The sequence below is a fragment of the Salmo salar genome, chromosome ssa18, assembly GCF_905237065.1.
Source record: "Salmo salar chromosome ssa18, Ssal_v3.1, whole genome shotgun sequence".
Lineage (NCBI taxonomy): Eukaryota > Metazoa > Chordata > Actinopteri > Salmoniformes > Salmonidae > Salmo > Salmo salar.
In genome coordinates, this window is record NC_059459.1 from 15,980,980 (window position 1) to 16,007,180 (window position 26,201).

At 42.1% G+C, this 26,201-nt stretch overlaps 2 protein-coding genes across 8 annotated transcripts in view; both read left to right on the plus strand.

The window, feature by feature from the left end:
• LOC106576950 (latent-transforming growth factor beta-binding protein 1) overlaps positions 1–5,776 on the plus strand; it is a 133,842-nt gene extending 128,066 nt beyond the window's left edge. For all 5 annotated transcript variants that reach the window (XM_014154513.2, XM_014154517.2, XM_014154516.2 and 2 more), the window contains one exon: positions 4,556–5,776. In XM_014154513.2, coding sequence (XP_014009988.2) covers positions 4,556–4,734 — 179 coding nt within the window. In that variant the 3' untranslated portion in view covers positions 4,735–5,776. The remainder of the gene's footprint in view (positions 1–4,555) is intronic.
• Positions 5,777–7,058: 1,282 nt separating this feature from the next.
• rasgrp3 (RAS guanyl releasing protein 3 (calcium and DAG-regulated)) overlaps positions 7,059–26,201 on the plus strand; it is a 52,571-nt gene continuing 33,428 nt past the window's right edge. The window contains exons 1-2 of one of the 3 annotated variants that reach the window (XM_014154521.2): positions 7,059–7,415; positions 8,553–8,750. The gene's annotated coding sequence lies outside the window, so the exon portion shown is untranslated. Of the gene's footprint in view, positions 7,416–7,952; positions 8,751–21,317; positions 22,028–26,201 lie in introns of those variants that run through there. The other 2 variants (XM_014154525.2, XM_014154522.2) reach the window with 2 other exon arrangements.

The window sequence follows — 26,201 nt, forward strand, 5'->3', positions numbered from 1 at the left end:
CAAGTTCAACAATTTAAAGGCAATGCTACCAAATACTAATTGAGTGTATGCAAACTTCTGACCCACTGGGAATGTGATGAAAGAAATAAAAGCTGAAATAAATCATTCTCTCTACTATTATTCTGACATTTCACATAATGAAAATAAAGTGGTGATCCTAATTGACAGACCGACTAAGACAGGGCATTTTTACCAGCATTAAATGTCAGGAATTGTGAAAAACTGACTTTAAATGTATTTGGCTAAGGTGTATGTAAACTCCGACTTCAACTGTAGATATGATCAATACCAGTTGATGTCAGAGATCCAATACTATTGGTATACATTCTAGTTGGTTGAGTGATAATCATAGTTCAAGTTTTCTTTTGAGAGGACAACTCAATGATAACCAGTCAATGTTCAGGTCACCAAGACCAAGGTCTGTTAGCATCAGAGACCTTATTTAACATCACACATTTATTCTTCAGATACTGACAGTTTACACTTGGTGGTCTATAGCAGCACCCTAAAAGAAGAGGCTTCAGATGAGGCAGGTGAACCTTCAACCACAGCACTTGAACTTCATTTGACATGGTGGCACTGTATTTTCTTGCTAACCATGACGGTTGGACATACGCACACACAGCACTCTGTAGCCACTTCAGACTACACACCCAGTGGTCCACGCTCTCCCTAAGCCCTGAGTACTGCCCCGAGGTGGACCCAGCCACTTAGCTCACAAGCCCCAAGGGCTCTTTATACACATTGCACTCAAATGTACCATAACAACGCGGCACAGTTGCTCTAGGAGACCAAACTAAACTACCAGGCCTCGCAGCGTTTCTAGGAATTCTGCCAACCCTTTAACTTGAGTGCTTGTTTGATATTCTTTCTTACGAAATGTATCACTCTGGACATGCACACAGAGAAAAGAGAGAACACTGTGGTCCCCTTGAACCAGTTGCCAATCCCTCCAATAGACCATGAAGAAATAATTATATTGCTACCATATCTGGTTGTAGTATATTCAAGAGGGATTTAAAAAAAATTAAATCAGATGCTGTGATCATATGTTTGGTCTTTATGTATAGAGGATGGGATAATTTACCTTATTGCATTTACAGTATCTGCTTCTTAGTGTGTACAGTGCCTTCAGAAAGTATTCATACCCCTTGAATTATTCCACATTTTGTTGTTACAGCCTGAATTGAAAATGGATTAAATAAATACAATTCTCACCCATCTACACACAATAACCAATAATGACAAAGTGAAAATATGTTTTTAGAAATGTTTGCAAATTTATTGAAAATGAAGTACAGAAATATCTCATTTAAGTAAGTATTCACACCCCTGAGTCAATACTTTGTAGAAGCACCTTTGTCTCTAAAGAGCTTTGCACACCTGGATGAGTTTATTGCTGCTAGACAGCCATTTTCAAGTCTTTGCATAGATTTTCAAGCCGATTTAATTCAAAACTGTAACTAGGCCGCTCAGGAATATTTCATGTTGTCTTGTTAAGCAACTCCAGTGTAGATTTGGCCATGTGTTTTAGGTTATTGTCCTGCTGAAAGGTGAATTAGGTGAATTGCAAACAGGATGCATGTTTTGGAATATTTGTTATTCTGTACAGGCTTCCTTCTTTTCACTCAGTCATTTAGCTTAGTATTGTGGAGTAACTACAACAGTTTTCTCATATCACAACCATTAATCTATGAAACTGTTTTAAAATCACCATTGGCCTCATGTTGAAATCCCTGAGCAGTTTCCTTCCTCTCCGGCAGCTGAGTTAGAAAGGACGCCTGTATCTTTGTAGTGACTTTGTGTATTGATACACCATCCAAAGCCTAATTAATAACTTCACCATGCTCAAAGGGATATTCAATGTCTGCTTTTTTCTTTTTCTTTTTGTATTTTATTTTTACACATTTATCAAAAGATGCCTTTTTTTATTTTTTTTTTTACCTCCCTGGTCTTTGTGGTTGAATCTGTGCTTTAAATTCACTACTCAATTGAGGGGACCTTACAGATAATTGTACACTACATGACCAATAGTATGTGGACACCTGCTCGTCAAACATCTCATTTCAAAATTATGGGCATTAATATGGAGTTGGTCCCCCCTTTGCTGCTATAACAGCCTCCCCTCTTCTGAGAAGGTTTTTCACTAGATGTTGGAACATTGCTGCGGGGACTTGTTTCCATTCAGCCACAAGAGCATTAGTGAGGTCGGGCACGGATGTTAGGTGATTAGGCCTGGCTCGCAGTCGGCGTTCTAGTTCATCCCAAAGGTGTTCGATGGGTTGAGGTCATGGCTCTGTGCAGGCCAGTCAAGTTCTTCCACACCGATCTCGACAAACCATTTCTGTATGGACCTTGCTATGTGCACGGGGGCATTGTCATGCTGAAACAGGAAAGGGCCTTCTCCAAACTGTTGCCACAAAGTTGGAAGCCCAGAATTGTCAAGAATGCCATTGTATGCTGTAGTGTTAAGATTTCCCTTCACCGGAACTAAGGGGCCTAGCCCGAACCATGAAAAACAGCCCCAGACAATTATTCCTCCTCCACCAAACTTTACAGTTAGCACTATGCATTCGGGCAGGTAGCGTTTTCCTGGCATCTGTCGGATTGCCAGATGGTGAAGCGTGATTCATCACTCGGGGGAACGAGTTTCCACTGCTCCAGAGTCCAATGGCGGTGAGCTTTACACCACTCCAGCCACCGCTTGGTGATCATAGACTTGTGTGCGGCTGCTCGGCCATGGAAACCCATTGCATGAAGCTTCCGACAAACAGTTTGTTGCTTCCAGAGGCAGTTTGCAACTCGGTAGTGGGTGTTACAGATTATTTTTACGCGCTTCAGCACTCTGCGGTCCCGTTCTGTGAGCTTGTGTGGCCTACCATTTTGCAGCTGAGCCATTGTTGCTCCTAGACGTTTCCACTTCACAATAACAGCACTTACAGTTGACCGGGGCAGCTCTAGCAGGGCAGAAATTTGATGAACTGACTTGTTGGAAAGGTGACAACCTATGACGGTACCATGTTGAAAGTCACTGAGCTCTTCAGTAGGACCGTTCTACTGTCAATGTTTGTCTATGGAGATTGCCTTGGCTGTGTGTTTGATTTTATACACCTGTCACCAACGGGTGTGTTTTAAATAGCCGAATCCACTAATTTGAAGGGGTATCCAGATACTTTTGTATATATAGTGTATGTGTGGGGTACAGAGATGGGGTAGTTATTAAAAAATCATGTTAACCACTATTATTGAACACGGAATGAGTCCATGCAACTTGTTAAGCACATTTTTACTCCTGAACTTATTTAGGCTTGCCATAACAAAGGGGTTGAATACTTATTGACTCAAGACATTTCATCATTACATTTTTTATTAATTTCTAAAAATGTTCTACAAACTAAATTCCACTTTGACATAATGGGGTGTTGTGTGTAGATCAGTGACACAGAATCTCAATTTAATACATTCTAAAATCAGGCTGTAACACAACAAATGTGGAAAAAGTAATGGCGTGTGAATACTTTCTGAAGGCAATGTATGTACACTACCGTTCAAAGTTTGGGGTCACTTAGAAATGTCCTTGTTTTTGAAAGAAAAGCACATTTTTTGTCCATTAAAATAACATCAAATTGATCAGAAATACAGTGTAGACATTGTTAATGTTGTAAATGACTATTGTAGCTGGAAACGGCAGATTTTTTATGGAATATCTACATAGGCATACAGAGGCTCATTATCAGCAACCATCACTCCTGTGTTCCAATGGCACGTTGTGTTAGCTAATCCAAGTTTATCATTTTAAAAGGCTAATTGATCATTAGAAAACCCTTTTGCAATTGTGTTAGCACAGCTGAAAACTGTTGTGCTGATTAAAGAGGCAATAAAACTGGCCTTCTTTAAACTAGTTGAGTATCTGGATCATCAGCATTTGTGGGTTCGATTACAGGCTCAAAATGGCCAGAAACAAAGAGCTTTCTTCTGAAACTCATCAGTCTATTCTTGTTCTGAGAAATGAAGGCTATTCCATGTGAGAAATTGCCAAGAAACTGAATATCTCGTACAACGCTGTGTACTACTCCCTTCACAGAACAGCGCAAACTGGCTCTAACCAGAATAGAAAGAGGAGTGGGAGGCCCTGGTGCACAACTGAGCAAGAGGACAAGTACATTAGTGTCTAGTTTGAGAAACAGATGCCTCACAAGTCCTCAACTGGCAGCTTCATTAAATAGTACCCGCAAAACACCAGTCTCAACGTCAACATTTGAGGACGTGACTCCGGGATACTGGCCTTCTAGGCAGAGTTGCAAAGAAAAAGTAATATCTCAGACTGGCCAATAAAAAGAAAAGATTAAGATGGGCAAATGAACACAGACTCTGGACAGAGGAACTCCGCCTAGAATAGCAGCATCCCAGAGTCGCCTCTTCACTGTTGACGTTGAGACTGGTGTTTAGCGGGTACTATTTAATGAAGCTGCCAGTTGAGGATTTGTGAGGCGTCTGTTTCTCACGGTAGTGTATGTAGACTGCTAACATGATTCCCCTCCTCTTTTTTACACAGATGTGAATGAGTGCTCTGAGCTCAACAACCGGATGTCCCTCTGCAAGAACTCCAAATGTATCAACACGCAAGGATCCTACAAGTGTGTGTGCCTGCCGGGATACACCCCCTCTGAGCGGCCTAACTACTGCGTGGCCAGGGAACAGGGGGAGGCAGCAGCGGCCACAGAGAGGGAGTGAGCCCCCACAGCCACTAGAGGGAAACACACAACACAAAAAAATACACTTATTTAATCCAAGCCCGTATACTCTGCACTGTATAAAAACACACTAAATAAAACAACAAAAATAATTTACTTGAGATAAAGATCCAATTTAACCTGCTATGTGGTGCCTGTGTGCGGCGGAGAAACACAGCATTGTATAAAATGTATGTTTTGTTTTGTCCGGTTTTTGTCCGTTTTATTTTTTATATTAAAAGGAGTTTATGCGCGCTAGAGGAGCATTCGCTCTCCTAATGTAACGACAAACCCTATGAACTCTTACTGGGGGATAACCTTTTCTTTTCTTCCCAGTCCAAAATGCCTTGTGTGTGGATATTTAATTGAGTGAAGAGGCCAGCCATCCTTTCGCTTTCCCCGTTCTCCCTCTTCTTTCCAGCCGTTCTCTTCCTCCTCCTTGTACGGTGGCTGTGGAGGACTGCTTGCCTGGCCATGGATGGACAGCCATCTGATCTTTGCTCTGTGGCTTCACACAAACATGCAGTATGCACATTACTGTAATAGAATGTTGTTCATGTAAATTCTTTTGAATAAGCTTTGTTTCTAGGCATTTTTTGTATTAATTATAAATGCGAACACAAAACTACTTCTGTGTCTGGGACATTGGACAATAGCAGGTTTTTATTTTTTGTTTTATTTTTTGATTTGTTTGGTTTTATTCTCTTGCCTGCCCTGTGGAGCAGTCATATTCCCTACTCTTTCATTTATTTTCTTGAGATATTGTTTTATTTCTTTGAACAAAAATTAAATGAAGTTTTGCTTAATTTTTTTTCATACTTTAATGAAATATTTTTCGGCATTTTACTGCAATGTCTAAAGGTCTTGCCAGGTTGCAAAGCTGCTATGGGACAGCCGTGGGAGAAATTTTGTACATTTAAACAGAAGAGTTGAGAAACCAGTTTATGTATTTGTAATTTGTACATGAAAAATAGCTCTTGTATGAATATTACTATGTATATTAAACCCCTGGTAATACATCACAAATGGTGATATTTATACTGGCTGGTATGTGATGGCCTTTATTATTAGAAGTGACAAAGACCTATTCACATTGTGCACAATAGCTGTACCTAGAAGAGTCGTGACATATGACACATGCCCGATTAGATAAGCTCGACTACAATGGGCACAAAAGAAATGGGTGGTCTTTACGACTTCACAACTGTGGTTACTAATTAACTGTGGATACATACTAACAAGACATGTTCTATCATACCTTTCCAACACTAGTGTTTGCATATTGTAAATTCCTATTATATTCATATTGTTAATGTTCATTATTTTAGTCACTCCGTATAACCCTCAGACCAGTGCTATTATTAGCCTGTGTAGACTCAGGGTGAGACCACACTTCACTTAACATTAACTGGTTGATCAGTAGAGAAATAGCTAGGTCAGAGGTGATGTTTGCTCCTCCCTGTTTTCTGCATCATATAGAATATGAATTGGCTAGACATTATGGTGTCAAGACCCTTCTCTAATCAGAGCAAAATAGAAGAGATGCATGAGTGGCCTCAACTACCAATGACCTCGCTGCTGTTGCATTCTTGTTGCTCACAGATCTTGATCTCAGCACATGCCTCTCACCCCCCACCCTCCCAATTGCCCCATTTTCCAGTGTCCCCTCTGTCATTTTTTCCATTGACACAGACAGTGATAGCGCCACAACACCTCTGATGTCAACACATCGTAGAAGACTTGACTAATCATTTTATTTTCCTGCTGCTGTTCTTAATATAGGCCAATAGCGACATGGCAAAAGCTCAGTTGTTGCATCTGGTCATTGTGGACCTGTGTGTTTGTGATTATGGATCTGATCTAACTAATAGCATCTGAATGGCAGAGTAAAGGACACCACAGCCAGTTAGGTAATACATATTTAGTGTTACTGTTGCCCTCCTCCTGGCTGGCTAGCTACCCAGTGTCACCCAGATGGGGCTTTTCCCACAGTGACAAGGGGCCAGCAGAAACCTTTGATGGGGGACTCAAACGGCATTAAACTCAGCTTAGCACCTCCAGTGTCAGGCTTGACCATACTTTCTGCCGAACAAAAGAGAGCGACCCGGGTGGCAACCGATAATTCCCCCTTTTTAAGTCATTTGGAAGAGATGGGCCATTTCCCAATTTGCCTCTCGATCACATCGGAATCCCACCCTGTATAACATGTATAACTGCAACAGTAAGAGTATTCTGACTTCTACCTTGACCACTGTAGACTACCGCTTTAAGAATATTGTGTGTTTAATGCTTATTCATATGTGTTCTCCAATAGCATGCAAATGATATGTTTTTTCAGTCACCAAGCCCTTTATCTATGTGGCATCACTTCCTACGTTGCTAAGCCCATGTTGTTTTGGAGGGCTTGGTTTCTGTTGTGGGTTTGGGATCTTTTCTGGTGTCAGGACCTAGATCGGCTCAGCCAATGGTCAGGGCTGCCTTTAACTAGTCACTCCAAGGTCAAAAGTCCACCTTTCTAGTCCCCTAAGCCATGTCTCACTGGGCAGTCTGCTAAAGAACGAGTGAAGAGAAGAGCCATGTCAGAGGGATAAGTTGTACCAAGTAGAACATGTACTACATTTAAGTAGTAGCATTGTAGTCTTGATTAAAGCAACCTTACACTGAGTCTAACATAAGGAGAAGGTAAGAGACAGCTGTTTGCATATGTAAATATGTTTAATCATTTTCTCATGTTTAAATTTGTTGTCATTTAGCAGATGTTCATATCCAGAGCAACTTACAGGAGCAATTAGAGTTAAGTGCCTTGCTCAAGGGCACATAGGCAGATTTCTTTCATCTCGTCGGTGGAGGGATTCCAACCAGCGACTTTCTGGATACTGGCTCAAAACTATTAACCAATAGGCTACCTGCCGCCCTGTTTGTATGCTTGTTATTGGTTTTGATATGTTGCAGTGGAACCCTTCTCTTTGGTCGAATTGCACCGTGTTAGTCTTGGCCTACAGGTCAGTGGCTATCACAAACAGCTCTCTTCTGGATCAGGGTTAGGCTCGTTAGCTCTGAGAGCCACCTGCAGTAGACAGGTCTTGGTCGCCTTCCCCTGCTCAGACAACCAATGGTTGAGTGCCACGTCGTCAACTGTGTCACAGATTGCTATAGCATATGATGTGGTTTGCTGATAAGTAAAATACCTATCCAGGCGTTGTAAGATCTGGCAGGTGTCGGCACCGCCTGGGCATAGGAATGCGCCCCTTGTCTGGACTGTACACCTGTTCTCCACCTGTCTCTCCGGTGCTGTACCAGGGCATGGCAAGGAAGAGAGAAGTACAGTATCTCATTTGATTTATACAGCTCCTATTTGAACAGAACAGACCCTCATTTTCCACTTCAGGATTTGTCTTAAATCCATACCACATGGGATAATTCAAGCAGATTTGCGATGAAGGGACGAGTGCTTGGCAGGCGTGCGTTTGAAAAATATACTTAAATGTGTGAGCGTGCGTACGTGCATGTATGGAGGAATTGTTTTATTGGCTGATAAAACTCTACTCTTGCAGCCAGAACTGCTTCACATAGCTTCAAATGACATTAGAGGAGAGATAGTTGCACCAGCCCCAGAGAGTGAGAGAGGAGAGTTCTGCGGGAAAGTAGGAGAGAGCACTGACAGTAAGAAAGAGAGCGAGAGGAGAGATTGTGTGTGAGAGAGAGCAAAAATAGTGTGAGAGAGAGAGAGAGTGAGAAGAAGAGAGGGCTCAGAGGCTAGAGAGAGAGGCAGGCACACAGACGGCTGTGGTCACATGCTCCTCTCCCCTCTCTCTTCAGGCGTGATGTTTTTGTTTAGCCTCTCCAGAGCAGCTGGGAGTGAGAGCCGTTCGCTCGGTCTGAGAGCCCCGCACAGCACACAGTGTTGTCTAAGCGTGAGTGGACAGTTCCCCACAGCATGACCAGAGTCGGTACGCAACTACTCCTGCCCCGCTGAGACTAACACTGAGAGGAAACGATACTGAAGAAGAGACAGAGGTAAGAGCAATATGCTACTCAGCAAATTCAGCTGTTCAACTGAGACTGGAGACTATCACATCACCACTGTGTCTGTCGTTCTGTGCAACTGGGCAAATGCATATCATCGACTCATTTTTTTTCACCTGAATGTTGGATGAGACAGGAGTGTGCTGTGCTGTTATTGGAGGATAATTGTTTGAGTGAGAGTAGAATGTGATGTAGTGTGTGTGTGTGTGTGTGTGTGTGTGTGTGTGTGTGTGTGTGTGTGTGTGTGTGTGTGTGTGTGTGTGTGTGTGTGTGTGTGTGTGTGGTGTGTATCCATCTGTCCTGAAGACAGTAAATCTAGCTGGGCACTGTGTCAGCATTCCCGTGGTGTGTGTTTGGAGCGTGACAGATGACATCACAGAGGAGTGGCTCCCTGACAGCCTGTCATCACTCATTGAGATTTATGAAAGGAATTTCATTTAATAAAAGGCAGTACATTTGGGGGTTGTGGGGGGGGGGGGATGAGGCAACTTAGTTTTAGTAATGATGATCACACATCTTGCACACAAGCTGTCCTTGTGTAATCAACCTAGAGGATGCTTATACAGTAGGGATGTGCATCTCTCCTTTCATGAACGATTCGATACGCATCTAGATGCATGGGCTCCGATACAGGAACGATACGTTTTAGTCTGCTGCTGATGGGAGCTCAGGAGCTGGGCCTCTCTGAGCTGGATCTGTCTGAGATGACTTCTCTAAGCTGAGTGGCATTCTGTTAGTGTTTGTGTGTCAATGGTGTGTGTAGGCACTGAGCCATAGGGAAGGCTGAGCATCTACCACCCCACTATCAAATTAGGGTGGAGGGCAATTTATGCTTTTTGTCCCCCCACCTGTTAACTGAAATCACCACCACCTACTGATTAACTTGTAATTTTTGCAGATAATTTTTTTTTTGTCCTACTACTATGTCAATATTTATCTTTCGAAATTAGCATGACATTTAGCCAATTAATATAATGCAACTTTTGATTTTACCCCTGTCTCAAAAGCAAATGGTTTGGAATTTTATAGAGCGCTTTTCCTGTCCTGACCAGCTTGTAGTCCTAAAACCCGGAAATGAGTAACCTCTGGTTCGTTCAGCCATCCCTATGGGAATATGCATGGTGAAAGAATAGGGTTTTGGAATAAACTGTGATAATAAACTGTGATAATAAACTGTGATAATAAACTGTGAAAATAAACTGTGAAAATATGATCTGAGGTTAACGCAGGCTTAAAATATCTTATACATTTGGTTCTATGAGATAATAACAGTCAGTTAACATGACCTTTTTTCAATTTTGCCTTTATGTTTTTTATTATTACATAAATTCTTCAAATTTCACAAAAAGTGACGTTAGCTGATTATCTCATAGAACTAAAAGTGTAAGATCTCCTAAGCCTGTGTTTGCTACAGACCTTATTTTCGGCGTTTATCCAAAAACCCTACAAAAAACTGCATTCATTTTCCTCATAGGCTATGAACCGTGGCGGAGTTGGTGCCTACAAAAAGACGCCATTACTATTTCTCTCTCTGATTGCGACCATGCACATTATTGATGTCCTTTATGAAATTACCCTATTCATGTAAAAATGACCAAATACACTGACTGTTTAAAGCCTTCTGGATGATAGCGGGGTGAACAGGCAGTGGCTCGGGTGGTTGTTGTCCTTGATGAATTTTTTGGCCTTCCTGTGACATCGGGTGGTGTAGGTGTCCTGGAGGGCAGGTAGTTTGCCCCCGGTGATGCGTTGTGCAGACCGCACTACTCTCTGGAAAGCCTTACGGTTGTGGGCGGAGCAATTTCCGTGTCACTGCCTGGTATGGCAACTGCTCCGTGCATCAAAGCAGGGACCGAGAGACTGGAAAAACAGCTTCTATCTCAAAGCCATCAGACTGTTAAACAGCCATCACTAACATTGAGTGGCTGCTGCCAACATACTGACTCAACTCCAGCCACTTTAATAATGGAAAAATGTATGTAATAAATGTATCACTAGCCACTTTAAACAATGGCACTTTATATAATATTTACATACCCTACATTACTCATCTCATATGTATATACTGTACTCTATACCATCTGCTGCGTCTTGCCTATGCCGTTCAGCCATCGCTCATTCATATATTTTTATGTACATATTCTTATTCATTCCTTTACACTTGTGTGCATAAGGTAGTTGTGAAATTGTTAGGTTAGATTACTTGTTAGATATTACTGCATGGTCGGAACTAGAAGCACAAGCATTTCGCTACACTCGCATTAACATCTTCTAATCATGTGTATGTGACAAATAACATTAGATTTTGATTTGATAAGTATTTATGTTGAACCTGAACCATCAAAATAAAATCTGGATGATTGAATATCCCAATCAGCAGTTGGATGTGAGTTGCGTAGGCCCACAGAACTCCGGTCCAACACCATTTCCTACAGCGCATTTGGTTATGGTAACAGTCAGTAGCGGTGCGTGGGTAAAATCACTGAGCAAGCCAACCCAGTAAAAAAGCCACATTACAACTTAGGTTGTGATAATTGCATTGTTTGCTCTATAACCCATTCGTTCATACACCACGGTGATATACAATAAGGCCGCTATTCCAGCACCATTTAAACTTAAACATTTAAAAATCAAATCAACAGCGCTATTTATATGCTTAGTTTAATACACTGAAAACAAACTTAAAGATACCCAAAAAATTTATTCCAATCAATTTTGCTAAATATCATGTGGCTGTCCATGGCACTGATGTGTTGGTGCATGCGCAAGTAAAACACCATACCCGTAGACTAGTTGAACGCTAATGCTATCCTCCTCTTTTTCATGTTGGAAAAACGGTCTATAGCTCTGTCATACAGTACACTTTTAGTTTTTGTTGTCATAGGCTACCTAGCTAAAATGCTTGCTAGCCTGAGTTCCTCCCATGGGCAACAATGAACCGGTTAAGTTAGCTAGCTAGCTAGTTAATGTGAGCCTACTAGGCTACATCTAGGCTAAATATTGAACTTCAATCATCTCAGGCCAGTGGCACCACACATTCGTTTATGATTTACAGCATTATAATGATTGGCCTGTACAGAGAATTAAGTCAAAACCACAAGTCCAAATCCCCATCTCCATCCATGGCTTAGGAAAGGGCCAATTTAGCAAGCTAGCTTGTGCAGGACATCAACACAAGCAGACCGGAAACAGACACATTTTTCAGAAAATGATGTTTTACAAAAGAAGTGATTTGATTGGTCTGAAGCCAAATCCAAACTGCCCTCCCTTGCGGGGGTGTTTTGCTGCCCCGGACAACCCACAGTTGTGCTCAGCTCAACGCTGATTGGCTAATTATTATCAAGGCAGGTCAAATGCTTGCTGGCATCAATCAATCAAATGCTACGGCGGCAACATTTTGGTCCAGACAGCATCAGATGCATGCGCTACACATATGAGACAGGTGTGCTGTTTCCCTAGCTTGGGTGATTTATCCGGTGAGATTCAGCCACTTGCGAATTAACGGAAAATTATGAAAACACAGAGAGGGAAGATAAATTATTTTAAATGTTAATGTATTTATTGGTCAAATATTTGGAGAAGGCTGGCTTCCAGGAATATACCCAACTAGTAACAGTAAACCCAGCAAATTACATTGGTTGTCTATTAAAGCCTATGATTTGACACTGCGACTGTCATTTTACAAGCATCTGAATGCTGAAGTTGCCGTGCAGATGTACGAATAGCCTAGAACAGCGATAGGCCTACCTCTCATTTGCGTGAGAGGCTGTCTCCCGCACTTTGCGGCGTGCACACAATTATCTGACAGTCATAGACAGTTACATGCATAAAATACGCATTAATTCAGTCACAACAAACAAGGTATTTTCTGAATAAAACAATATGAGTAAAAACATTTGTCATCTGGCGATTCGTACATTTTGAATCAGTTTTCTGACCCACGCATGCTTCATTTGGATCGGTTTGGGCTCCAACGGAGCTGCCATCAAGGCAAAGGGTGGCTACTTTGAAGAATCTCAAATATAAAATATATTTATTTGTTTAACACTTTTTTGTTTACTGCATGATTCCATGTGTTATTTCATAATTTTGATGTCTTCACTATTATTCTACAATGTAGAAAATAGTAAAAATAAAGAAAAACCCTTGAATCAGTAGGCGTGTCCAAACTTTTGACTGTCAGGTCCCAGTCAGATACCAGCCTGGGATAGACAGCCTGTTTATACAACTTCTCAATAATTAACCTTTACTAACAGGTTCTCCTCTCTTCCTTCTCTTCCTTTCCTCTCTCTCGCTCTCTCATCACTGCTGCCACTATCTGCTCCACCTGCATCTCCCAACTGATGTTAGTTATGGCCAGCACTGCAGGCGACTGAGGGAGAGATAGATCACTACCATGGGAGAGTTCTCTCCTCCTCCTAACCCTCCTCCTTTCACCACCTTTATTTTTCTCTCCCCCCTGCTCTCTCTCTTAAACACAATCCTTTCTTCTCTTCCCTCTATCTCTCTCTCATTATTATCTCACTCTTTGCCTTTTCCTCCCTCTGAAAGAGAGAGATGTTGCTTATAAACAGGGCAAGGTGATTGACTAGTGTACTGTTTGGTTATACAGTACAAATATGACTTACGAAGATCGATCAAGATGGCGAAAGCCAAGTATAGGGACAAAGTGGAGGAGCAATTTGGCAGATCGGACACAAGGCGTATGTGGCAGGGGCTCTTAACGATCACGGATTACAAAATGAAAGCCAGCCACATTACGGTCACCTACGTCACCATACCAGACAAGCTAAACACCTTTTTCTCAAGATTCGAGCACAATGACCCTGAGCTGCAGAGGAGAGCCCCCGATGACAACGTGGGCTAAACACTCAGTCTCCGCTGAAGACATATGTAAGTCATTCAAACGTGTTAACCCTCACAAGGCTGCCGGCCTAGACGGCATCTCTAACCGTGCCCTCAGAGCATTGTAGACCAGCCGGCTGTTGTGTGCTTTGACATTTCTCTCTCTAACTCAGGTTGTAATACCCACCTGCTTCAAGATGTCCACTATCATCCCCGTGCCCAAGAAAGGGAAAGTAACTGAACTGAATGACTCCCGACTAGTAGCACTTCCGTCATCATTATATATATTTTTTTACCTTTTATCTAACTAGGCTAGTCAGTTAAGAACAAATTCTTATTAACAATGACGACCTACCCCGGCCAAACCCGGACGACGCTGGGCCAATTGTGCTCCGCTCTATGGGACTCCCAATCACAGTCGGATGTAATGCAGCCTGGATTCGAACCAGGGACTGCAATGACACCTCTTGCCCTGAGATGCAGTGCCTTAGACCGCTGCGACACTCGGGAGCCCCATGAAGGGCTTCAAGAGGCTAGTCAAAGACCATATCTACTCCTCCCCTACACACTCGTCGCTCTCCAATTCGCCTACCACCCTGACAGATCCATGGACAACACAATCGCCATTGCCCTGCACATTGCCCTTACCCACCTGGACAAAATGAATGCATATATGAGGATGCTGATCATTGACTACAGCTCGGCCTTCATTACCATAGTTCCCTATAAGCTCATTACAAAGCTCACGGCCCTGGGTCTGAACTCCTCCCTATGCAACTGGGTCCTGGACTTCCTGACGGGCCGCCCCCAGGTGGTGAAGGTAGGCAACATTCCCTCCTCGACACTGATCCTCAACACGGGGGCCCCACAAGGGTGCGTCCTCAGTCCCCTCCTGTATTCCCTGTATACCCACACCTCACACAGTTCTAACTCCATCATCAAGTTTGCTGACGATGCAACAGTAGTAGGCCCCTTACCTTTTTCAATCTTTACTCACGACATGCCACTGGCTTTGAGTAAATCCAGTATGTCTATGTATATGGATGACTCAGGACTATACACATCAGCTACTACAGCGACTGAAATGACTGCAACACTTAAGAAAGATCTGCAGTTAGTTTCAGAATGGATGTAAAGGAATAAGTTAAGTTAAATATTTCTAAAACTAAAAGCACTGTATTTGGGAAAAATCACTCACTAAACCCTAAACCTCAACTAAATACTGTAATGAATCATGTGGAAATAAGCTTGGAGTAACCCTGGATTGTAAACTGTCATGGTCAAAACATTGATACAACAGTAGCTAAGATGGGGAGAAGTCTGTCCGTACTAAACCTCCATGCATACCCCACAAGAAATGGGGTATCCCAAAGTCCATAACAGACTATGGGAGGCGCACAGTTCTCCATAGAGCCATGACTACATAGAACTCTATTCCACATCAACTCCCCTTAGGGAACAGCGTGGACTGTGAAGCAACACAAACATAGGCACAGACACATGCATACACACACGATAACGTACACCCACGTACACATGGATTTTGTGTTGTAGATATGTGGCAGTAGAGTAGGGGTCTGAGGGTACACACTTAATGTGTTGAGGAATGTATTGTAATGTTTTTAAAATGGTATAACTGCCTTAATTTTGCCGGACCCCAAGAAAAGGGAGCCACTAATGGGGATCCATAATAAATATAAATACTTATCACCAACAACAACGAGACAGCCTACAGGGAAAAGGTAGGCACTCTGACGGCGTGATGCCAGGTAAACAACCCCTCCCTCAACGTTAGCAAAACAAAGGAGTTGATTGTGGATTTCAGGAGAAACCAGGCTGGACACGCCCCCATCCTCATCAACTGGGCTGCCGTGGAGACGGTCAATAACTTCAAATTCCTCGGCGTACACATATCAGAGAAGCTGAAATGGTCTAACCACACAGACACCGTAGTGAAGAAGGCACGACAGCGACTCTTCGGCCATTACCTGTTCTATAGGAGCACCATCAAGACCATACTGTCGCAAGGCTCTTCAGAGGGTGATACGTGCAGCCGAACACACCATTGGGTGTACACTGCCTGCCCTGCAGGACACCTACAACACCAGGTGTCGCAAGAAGGCCAAGAAGATCATCAGAGACCCCAGCCACCCAAGCCATGCCCTGTTCTCCCCGCTTCAATCACTCAGACACGGGCAGTACAGGAGCATCATGGCAAAAATTGAAAGACTGGCCAATAGTTTCTACCCTCAGACCATCAGGCTGCTGAATAGTCACCACTAGTCAGCTACCTGCTCCCCCCTCCCCCCTGCTACTCCCCCTATGGACCCCCTCACCCCCCTCAACTCTCACTTACCTGCTGCTCACCCTATGTACATTCTTTCTCCTGCTGCCCCCCCCCCCAGACTTTTACTCTGCCCCTACACCGACGACATTCGTCACTGTTGCAGTTGCTAATAAGTATAGAATTACTTTTTTCATTACAATATTTGTTTTTATTTCACTCAATGGTCAGGCTGCTCCCCTTATGGTCATTCCCCCACAACCCCTAAACAGTCTTTACTACATTTCCTGTTAACAAACTAAAGTTTTGGCAAGTCGGTTAGGACATCTACTTTGTACATGACACAAGTAATTTTTCCAATGATTGTTTACAGACAGATTATTTAACTTACAATTCACTGTATCACAATTCCAGTGGGTCAGAAGTTTACATACACTAAGTTGACTTTAAACAGCTCGGAAAATTACAGAACATGATGTCATGGCTTTAGAAGCTTCTGATAGGCTAATTGCCATCATTTGAGTCAATTGGAGGTGTACCTGTGGATGTATTTCAAGGCCTACCTTCAAACTCAGTGCCTCTTTCCTTGACATCATGGGAAAATCAAAAGAAATCAGAAAAAGAATGGTAGACCTCCACAAGTCTGGTTCATTCTTGGGAGCAATTTCCAAACGCCTGAAGGTACCACGTTCATCTGTACAAACAATAGTACGCAAGTATTAACACCATGGGACCATGCAGCCGTCATACCGCTCAGGAAGGAGATGCGTTCTGTCTCCTAGAGATTAACGTACTTTGGTGTGAAAAGTTCAAATCAATCCCAGAACAACAGCAAAGGACCTTGTGAAGATGCTGGAGGAAACGGGTACAAAAGTATCTATATCCACAGTAAAACGAGTCCTATATCGACATAACCTGAAAGGTCGCTCAGCAAGGAAGAAGCCACTGCTCCAAAACCACCATTAAAAAGCCAGACTACGGTTTGCAACTGCATATGGGGACAAAGATTGAACATTTTAGGGAAATGTCCTCTGGTCTGATGAAACAAAAATAGAACTGTTTGGCCATAATGACCATCGTTATGTTTGGCAGAAAAAGGGGGAGGTTTGCAAGCCGAAGAACACCATCCCAACCGTGAAGCATGGGGGTGGCACCATCATGTTGTGGGGATGCTTTGCTGCAGGAGGGACTGGTGCACTTCACAAAATAGATGGCATCATGAGGGAGGAAAATTATGTGGATATATTGAAGCAACATCTCAAGACATCAGTCAGGAAGTTAAAGCTTGGTCGCAAATGGGTCTTCCAAATGGACAATGAACCCAAGCATACTTCCAAAGTTGTGGCAAAATGGCTTAAGGACAACAAAGTCAAGGTATTGGAGTGGCCATCACAAAGCCCTGACCTCAATCCTATAGAAAATTTGTGGCCAGAACTGAAAAGGTGTGTGCGAGCAAGGAGGCCTACAAACCTGACTCAGTTACACCAGCTTTGTCAGGAGGAATGGGCCAAAATTCACCTAACTTATTGTGGGAAGCTTGTGGAAGGCTACCGAAACGTTTGACTAAGTTCAACAATTTAAAGGCAATGCTACCAAATACGATTTGAGTGTATGTAAACTTCTGACCCACTGGGAATGTGATGAAAGAAATAAAAGCTTAAATAAATCTTTATCTCTACTATTATTCTGACATTTCACATTCTTAAAATAAAGTGGTGATCCTAACTGACCTAAAACAGGGTATTTTTACTAGGTTTAAATGTCAGGAATTGTGAAAAACTGAAAACTTTAAATGTATTTGGCTAAGGTGTATGTAAACTTCCAACTTCAACTGTATTTATTCATCACTGCTACAGTTGTATATAGTTCTATTTATATTGTTGTTTTTTATTACCATTTTCATTGTTTTATTTCACTTAGTCCTGCATGTTGGAGCTCGAAGCCTAAGATTTGCATTGTACCCTGCAATCACACCTGCAACCCTGTACATGTGACTATTAAACACTATGAATCTCTTTCTCCAGCAAGGCTACACAGATTGTTTTTTGCAAAGCGGCCATGGGCCGGGGCTCTTGTTTCCATTAAACTCTGGGGCTATTTATAGTGTGTATGTGTGCCACCGACCTCACCGCACGTCACTAACACACACAAATACACACACCAGAGGAGGCTGGTGGGAGGAGCTATAGGAGGACCGGCTCATTGTAATGGAATAAATGGAACGGAGACAAGCGTGTGGTTTCCATGTGTTTGACACCGTTCCATTTATCAATTCCAGCCATTACAATAAACTCGTCCTCATTTTGCTCCTCCCACCAGCCTCCTCGTGTGTGTGTGTGTGTGTGTGTGTGTGTGTGTGTGTGTGTGTGTGTGTGTGTGTGTGTGTGTGTGTGTGTGTGTGTGTGTGTGTGTGTGTGTGTGTGTGTGTGTGTGTGTGTGTGTGTGTGTGTGTGTGTGTGACGTGTGGTGAGGTCGGTGGCTGGGTATGTACTGACTATTATCAAAGACAGATTTACTTACAAATGAACCTTGATGAAGCCCAAGTTCACCATACAACAGATCGCTCCAACAACCAGAGGGACATTAACCTAAATTTACAAATCATTTCCCCCAAATGCAAATACCAATGTAGCCATATGGCGGCATATTTCATAGCACCCAACAAAATGACACACTGCTAAACTCAGCTCAGCTATTGACCAATGTAGCATCCAAAGTTACAATCAAAATGACTGAAAAATGCAGTTCATAACATTAAAAAAAGTGATCTTCATAACAAAATTCTAGCTTGATAAATCAAATGCATCAGAGGGATGTTGTCTATTGACTCTACTCCCATGTTCATGAGGATTTTGGCTGTTCTCTGGTTGTCTAGTCTCATGTTCACCCCCTCCCCCCAACCCACAAAAGGAAAATGTATTTAGGCCTAGCTTTAAGTGTAAATGAAGTCCATTCGTCTGTGTGAACCTCAGGGTTATCAAACCGATCACAGAAAGTGTCAAACTCTTGTGGATGGGGAGGAAGGCATGCACCCCTGCTGCCTTTCCTGATGTTTTGATGCAGTTTTAGCACATTTTTTGATTTTGAGCATAAAAAACACCAGGATCATTGTGGAAAAACATTAAATAACATTAGATAACAACACATTTTTAAATGTATATAATACTTTTTTGGCGTGCAGTCAGAGTATTGACTGCACGCCGTGTGTGTGTGTGTGTGTGTGTGTGTGTGTGTGTGTGTGTGTGTGTGTGTGTGTGTGTGTGTGTGTGTGTGTGTGTGTGTGTGTGTGGGGGGTGTGTGTGTGTGTGTGTGTGGGGGGTGTGTGTGTGTGTGTGTGGGGGGTGTGTGTGTGTGTGTGTGTGTGTGTGTGGGGGGTGTGTGTGTGTGTGTGTGTGTGTGTGGGGGTGGGTGGATTGGCAGCGCTCACTTGCTCCACACTTAAAGGGGTGTCTGTATTTCACTGACTGTGCCGAAAGAGAGTATGATAGAGGGAGAGAACGGCCATGTGAAAGACAGGTTTGTGATGGTGAGGGCTCTGTTTTGGGCAGAAGAGGCCAGTTGGGAGCAGTGTAGGTAGCACATGTGGGGCGGTTAGGGGAGTGGTCTGTTACTCTGGAAGGCTGGGGTTAAAGGATGTGTGAGTAGTACTACACTTCCTGGACAGTATTAAGAACATGCTAGAAGGAATAAGAATGTTAATGCTTAGTAGACAGGTAGCTTGAAGTTGTGGCTTTGCACACTGTCTCTTTGTACTTGCTGACGTCCAGTTTGACTGGCCTCTGACCAATATTTTTACATTTACATTTTAGTCATTTAGCAGACGCTCTTATCCAGAGCGACTTACAGTAGTGAATGCATACATTTCATTTTCATACAATTTTTTTGTTTTTTTTCTGTGCTGGCCCCCCGTGGGAATCGAACCCACAACCCTGGCGTTGCAAACACCATGCTCTACCAACTGAGCTACAGGGATATACTTTTTTTACTTTATATTTATCGTTTTATGTGTAATTGTCCAGTCAGACAGGGCTCTTCCACAAACTTTTTTAGTTCAGTTTTCTTCCCTGCTTATCCATGAATACAACTTCGAAATTAATTGATGCCCGCTAGAGTCCGGGCCCCCCGGTTGAGAATCCCTTTTCTAGGAGTATGTTTGTGCACGTTCCAGTTCTGCCACCATTTGATAGGAGGAGAAAGGGAGAAATATCCCATCCACTGCCCCCTACCACCACCGCTTCCCTTAATAACAGACGTATGACGTCATTGTAACAGCAGAAAGCACTTAGCAACCATCAGAGGGTCCATGTCCTGATGCCCCACCACAGACCCCAGCGGCCCATGTGTAAGCGCCTCTGTTTACAGGTAACTGCTCACAACAACTCATGTGGAATAACCAGATTTCCCACAATGCAACATATTCTACTGTATGTCGTCCACCTCCTCTATCTGAGACAATCGTTCTGGATCAGTAAGCTAACTCCCCGTTGCTGGAAACACAGAATTGTTTTGTTTTCTGTTTGTTTGTGAAACGCTCTTAAATTGAACAAGTTTGAAACATTGACTTCTATTGACAAGAGGACCAAATACCGAATGAAGACTTGCATGCATGAACAATACCCTTGTAAGTCAAAGATCTTACATAACAGATGAAGTGAACTGCGTGACAACACAGCGGGACCTACAGTACCACAATGCTTTCCAAAACAAGAAGAACTTATAATGATTCAGAATACAGAATGAGATGGGAAAGGGAGGACAGACGACAACATTGTTGTTGGAAACATTTTGAAAATGTCAACATACCGTTCACGATAAGTGTTGCGCAAATTCAAAACGGAGACAAATCTATTTGTCATATAGACAATGTTGCGACTTTTTTTGATTTAAGGAATGATATTCTGTTGGACCAGACTAACTGCATTGGAGGGCAAAGACATGAATCATTAGTAATCATTTTATCAGGATTTCTAGTCCCAAGAAAACCATAGCCATCAGTACACTCTTCTTGGAGTAGTTGAAACTGCTACCAACATCTTTTTTTCTCCATATATGAATGGATGCTAGTGTGGAAAAGTCACACATTGTCTCAATATTGTCTCTTTATGTCAAAAGGCTGCATACCATATGTCACCAGTATCACTGGAGTAAGAGTAACATCTTCATATGAGAGCAGACATTGAAAGGAAGACTTCTCCTGAGAAGTGGTAATGCAGTGTTAATGGGCGGGGATGTTCTATAGAAGCCCATGGTCCATTGTTGCTTGTTACTTGCACGCCCAAGCGACAGGATATGCAGTCATTGTTTTTGTTTAGTTTTTTGTTTTTAGACTCTGGAGAAGACAAAACGATGTGTGCAGCGTCAGAGGGGGCTGGGTTTGCAGAATTCTCACGCATGCGCGTGCGCACACACACACACACACACTGAAGTTGACTGAACACGGATGGGCTCCCTAACTCTCTGGTACATGCTGCCTCTGTCTTTGCTGCTCCAGAGAAGGGGAATTGATTGGGCTCCTATTGCTGAGGGCCAAATAGTTTCAGCCCTGTCGCTTTGAGTGAAAGCAGACATCTGTTAGCCAGGGTTAGTTCTCTGATGTATCTCTGGATATTTTCACTTGGTTTAAATTAGTGTCTTTGGTGGAGTGACCGCAATCCTTGAGAGAGAGATTGATTTGGTGAAAGAGCGAACAACAACAACCCCCTCCTCTTAAAGGTATTGTGACACATTTCCTGCCCTCCTCTTTTCCACTTTACCTTGTGTTGGCCCTATTTTTAGTCCAGCCCAGGAAAACAGTCAGGTAGAGGCAGGAAAACTAAGTTGGGAAAGAATAGGAGGAAGTCTACTTGCCATTTAGACAAACAATCAGCGGTCTAGCAGGAGTGAGTTGCTGCGCTTTACAAGGAGAGAGAGAGAGAGAGAGAGAGGGGACAGCGAGAGGTACAATAGAAGTGTGTCAGCCACAGAAAAGACCAGAGAAGATACACAGTACTGGAGCAGTATGCTGGTGTTTCCAGTGAATGGGTATGAGTAGGAGAAGGCCAGGCTCTTTAGGTGGATTTGAGTCTCTCATTCAGAGGCCATGTGTGGAAGGTGGTGGATCCAAGTCATCTACTGGTAGGACCTGACTGTTCTTCCTGAGGTAGGTGGGGCCGTGCTAAAGAAAAGTTACATCTTCAGCGCTAAGACAGGCTCTTCACTTTGTTTTGGGCTGTTGGGGTTGCTGAGGTGAGGACGGCTCATAATAATGTCTGGAATGGAGTCAATGGAAGGGTATTAAAACGTGGTTTCCATGCGGTTGATACCATTCCATTGACTCCATTCCAGCCATTACTATGAGCCGTCCTCACCTCAGCAGCCTCTATTGGTTTGGGGGTCTGGTTGTAGCCCAACCGCGTCCAGTTTCTACAGTAAACTAACATTTTTGCTTTGTGACTGTTTTCAGTACCTATTTGTCACTCTGCTTTTCTGACAAAGTTTGAATGTTCTTGCACTGTCAGTGACATTATCAGTGTAATCTGGTGAAACGTGATGGTGGTTAGCAAGGTGCGGAGAAGTTGGGATTTTCTTCATGGATTATCTTAATTGGCTGCTATAATATGACTCCATTTGAGCATGTATGTGGGTTGAGCATTAGTTAATGTTTGAGCCCTGTTAGAATCCGCTCAAGCTGAGAAGTCAAGCTGAGCGTGCACTATGCTCAGAATGTAGACCCCGATACCAAGGGAATGACGGTGCCTGAGATAAGAAGGGGGCGCACTTCATTGAAATGACATCCATCTGACGCTTCCTCGCTCCCACAATGCATACCTGCAACAAGAGAGCCCTCTTCAACAGACCCTGCCTGATTAATTCACAGATCACAATGTTTCTTTTAATTGTATACACCTGTCTAAAAATTAGGGCACAATCAGAATGTGGACACGATCAGGACAAAGGACAGATGTTAGAACGAGACCAAGATGTTGTCTGTGTCATGTACAGTACCACAGATCATAGAGTCTTACAGGAGACATGTTTAGGTCTGAAAAGGTCCTAATATCGCCACTTTCATCATGAAAAAAATCTAATGTGTGATACAAAATGTAAAAAGCATGTCCAAACATCCTTTCTCCCAATGAAGTTTATATGTGAGAATTGCAAGAACAATCTTAGATTCCAAAAATATTTTCGGGCTATCCTGGCGTGGAATCTCCCGTAAGTCCAGAGTTAATGCAAAGCGTGTTATAGTACAGCGCACTATATAAACAATTATTTAAGGTCATTTAAGTTGGGCCGACATGCGCATCATTTACCATAACGTGCGGCGCTATAACACACACTGCATTGAAACACCCCGATAGTGTATTTCAATGTGTACATATGGGTTTGTTATTGTGTTGTTATTATGACCTCAGCCAGTAACCTCAGCCACTTCAGAAACATGGTTGGGTTGAGGTGTTTGGATCAATACAGTGGTGGTCAGGCGATGGTGATGGTGGTTGTTGTCAAGGAGTGATTGTAGAGATGTGTGTGTATCGAGGTTACTTTAGAGGATTCATCATATCCTTCTCATAATAATAAATAATGGCAAACTGTTCCATATTTCTATAGTAGTCTTAAACCTGCTATATGAAGACACCCTTTGTGTTGAAATATACCTTTTTTTTATCCTCAGCCCAAATGCGCCCACATTCATATACTGCAGCAGCGTGTCTAGCTGAGGGATTGCCAGTAAAGACCATTGAAGTGTTTCATAGCTGTGTAAAGAGTGGTAACAATGGTAAGCTTCCTGGAAAACACATAGAGATGACCTCCTATCAATCAGTGAATCAAAGAATGAGACATTACTCACTGGGCACAGACGTCAGTTTAACATCTAGTTTTGATTTAGTTTTGAAAAGTTGGGTAAAAAAATATTAAATGCCCTTACATTGATGTCTTTTTGCAAATCCAATCAGTTTTCCACGTTAATTCAACGTCATCGCATAGATATTTTTGATTGAAATGACATGGAAACAACGTTGATTCATCCAGTCTTTGCCCAGAGGGTACACACTTTCTTGGAATACGAACATTTATCACAGGCAAAACAATTATAGCCATTCTCCACCCAAGGCCAATAGTATGAGAGCCATGTCAGTAGGATTAGGAAAAGCCATGCAGCTCTGTGGAAAAAAAAATACTGTTTTGTTTTATAAACTGCTAAGGCCTTGAATCCTTCAAGGATTCCGATCAATGATTTGTGTGACAAAGTTACAGAGAGACAAAGATGATACTCCCACAAAAATGCTAATCTTCCCTGTCAGTGCTTATGATGAGAGGTTAGCATCTGTTGTTGTAGCTTAACTTTCATACTTGTCATTATTAATGATCCATTCATTCATTTTCTTAACCATTGCAGCATTGAGAAAATTCTAACCTGCTCACTTGGAAAGACAATTACTTTTATGTCTAAATAATAAACATATGTATGAAAATACCCTCAAACAAAAGGTGATTCTGTGCTATTGAGTCGTATTGCTTATTTGATCTCAAATCCCATATGCTGGAGAATAGAGACAAAATACAAATTCCAGCTTCACTGTCCAAATACTGTACACATGAGACTGTATTAGGGTTGCCATAGGTTGCACAGTATTATGGAAAAAGTGCAGTAGAGTTAAGCACCCAATTAAAACCCAATCCTATATAAGTGATGTCAGTAAAAAACCCATCCTCTATAGGTGATGTCAATTAAAACCCCATCCTCTATAGGTGATGTCAGTAAAAAACCCGTCCTCTATAGGTGATGTCAATTAAAACCCCATCCTCTATAGGTGATGTCAATAAAAACAACATCCTCTATAGGTGATGTCAATAAAAAAAACGTCCTCTATAAGTGATGTCAATTAAAACCCCATCCTCTATAGGTGATGTCAGTAAAAAACCCGTCCTCTATAGGTGATGTCAATTAAAACCCCATCCTCTATAAGTGATGTCAATAAAAACCCCATCCTCTATAGGTGATGTCAATAAAAACAACATCCTCTATAGGTGATGTCAATAAAAACCCCATCCTCTATAGGTGATGTCAATAAAAACAACATCCTCTATAGGTGATGTCAATAAAAACCCCATCCTCTATAGGTGATGTCAATAAAAACAACATCCTCTATAGGTGATGTCAATTAAAACCCCATCCTCTATAGGTGATGTCAATAAAAACAACATCCTCTATAGGTGATGTCAATTACAACCCCATCCTCTATAGGTGATGTCAATAAAAAAAACATCCTCTATAGGTGATGTCAATTAAAACCCATATCCTCTATAGGTGATGTCAATAAAAACCCCATCCTCTATAGGTGATGTCAATTACAACCCCATCCTCTATAGGTGATGTCAATTAAAACCCATCCTCTATAAGTGATGTCAATTAAAACCCATCCTCTATAAGTGATGTCAATTAAAACCCCATCCTCTATAGGTGATGTCAATTAAAACCCATCCTCTATAAGTGATGTCAATTAAAACCCCGTCCTCTATAAGTGATGTCAATTAAAACCCCGTCCTCTATAGGTGACGTCAATTAAAACCTCGTCCTCTATAGGTGATGTCAATTAAAATCCTCTATAGGTGATGTAAATAAAATAAAAAACATCCTGTATTTGTTATGTAAATTAAAAACCCCATCCGGTATTCGTTATGTAAATTAAAAAACCCATCCTGTATATGTTATGTCAGTTAAAACCCACATCCTTTATAGGTGATGTCAGTTAAAACCCACATCCTTTATAGGTGATGTCAGTTAAAACCCACATCCTTTATAGGTGATGTCAGTTAAAACCCACATCCTTTATAGGTGATGTCAGTTAAAACCCACATCCTTTATAGGTGATGTCAGTTAAAACCCACATCCTATATAGGTGATGTCAGTTAAAACCCACATCCTTTATAGGTGATGTCAGTTAAAACCCACATCCTTTATAGGTGATGTCAGTTAAAACCCACATCCTTTATAGGTGATGTCAGTTAAAACCCACATCCTATATAGGTGATGTCAGTTAAAACCCACATCCTTTATAGGTGATTTCAGTTAAAACCCACATCCTCTATAGGTGATGTCAGTTAAAACCCACATCCTATATAGGTGATGTCAGTTAAAACCCACATCCTTTATAGGTGATGTCAGTTAAAAAACCCATCCTGTATTCGTTATATAAATTAAAAAACCCATCCTGTATTCATTATGTCAATTAAAAACTCCATTCTGTATAGATGTCAATTAAAATCCCATCCTCTATAGGTGATGTCAATTAAAATCCCATCCTCTATAGGTGATGTCAATTAAAAAA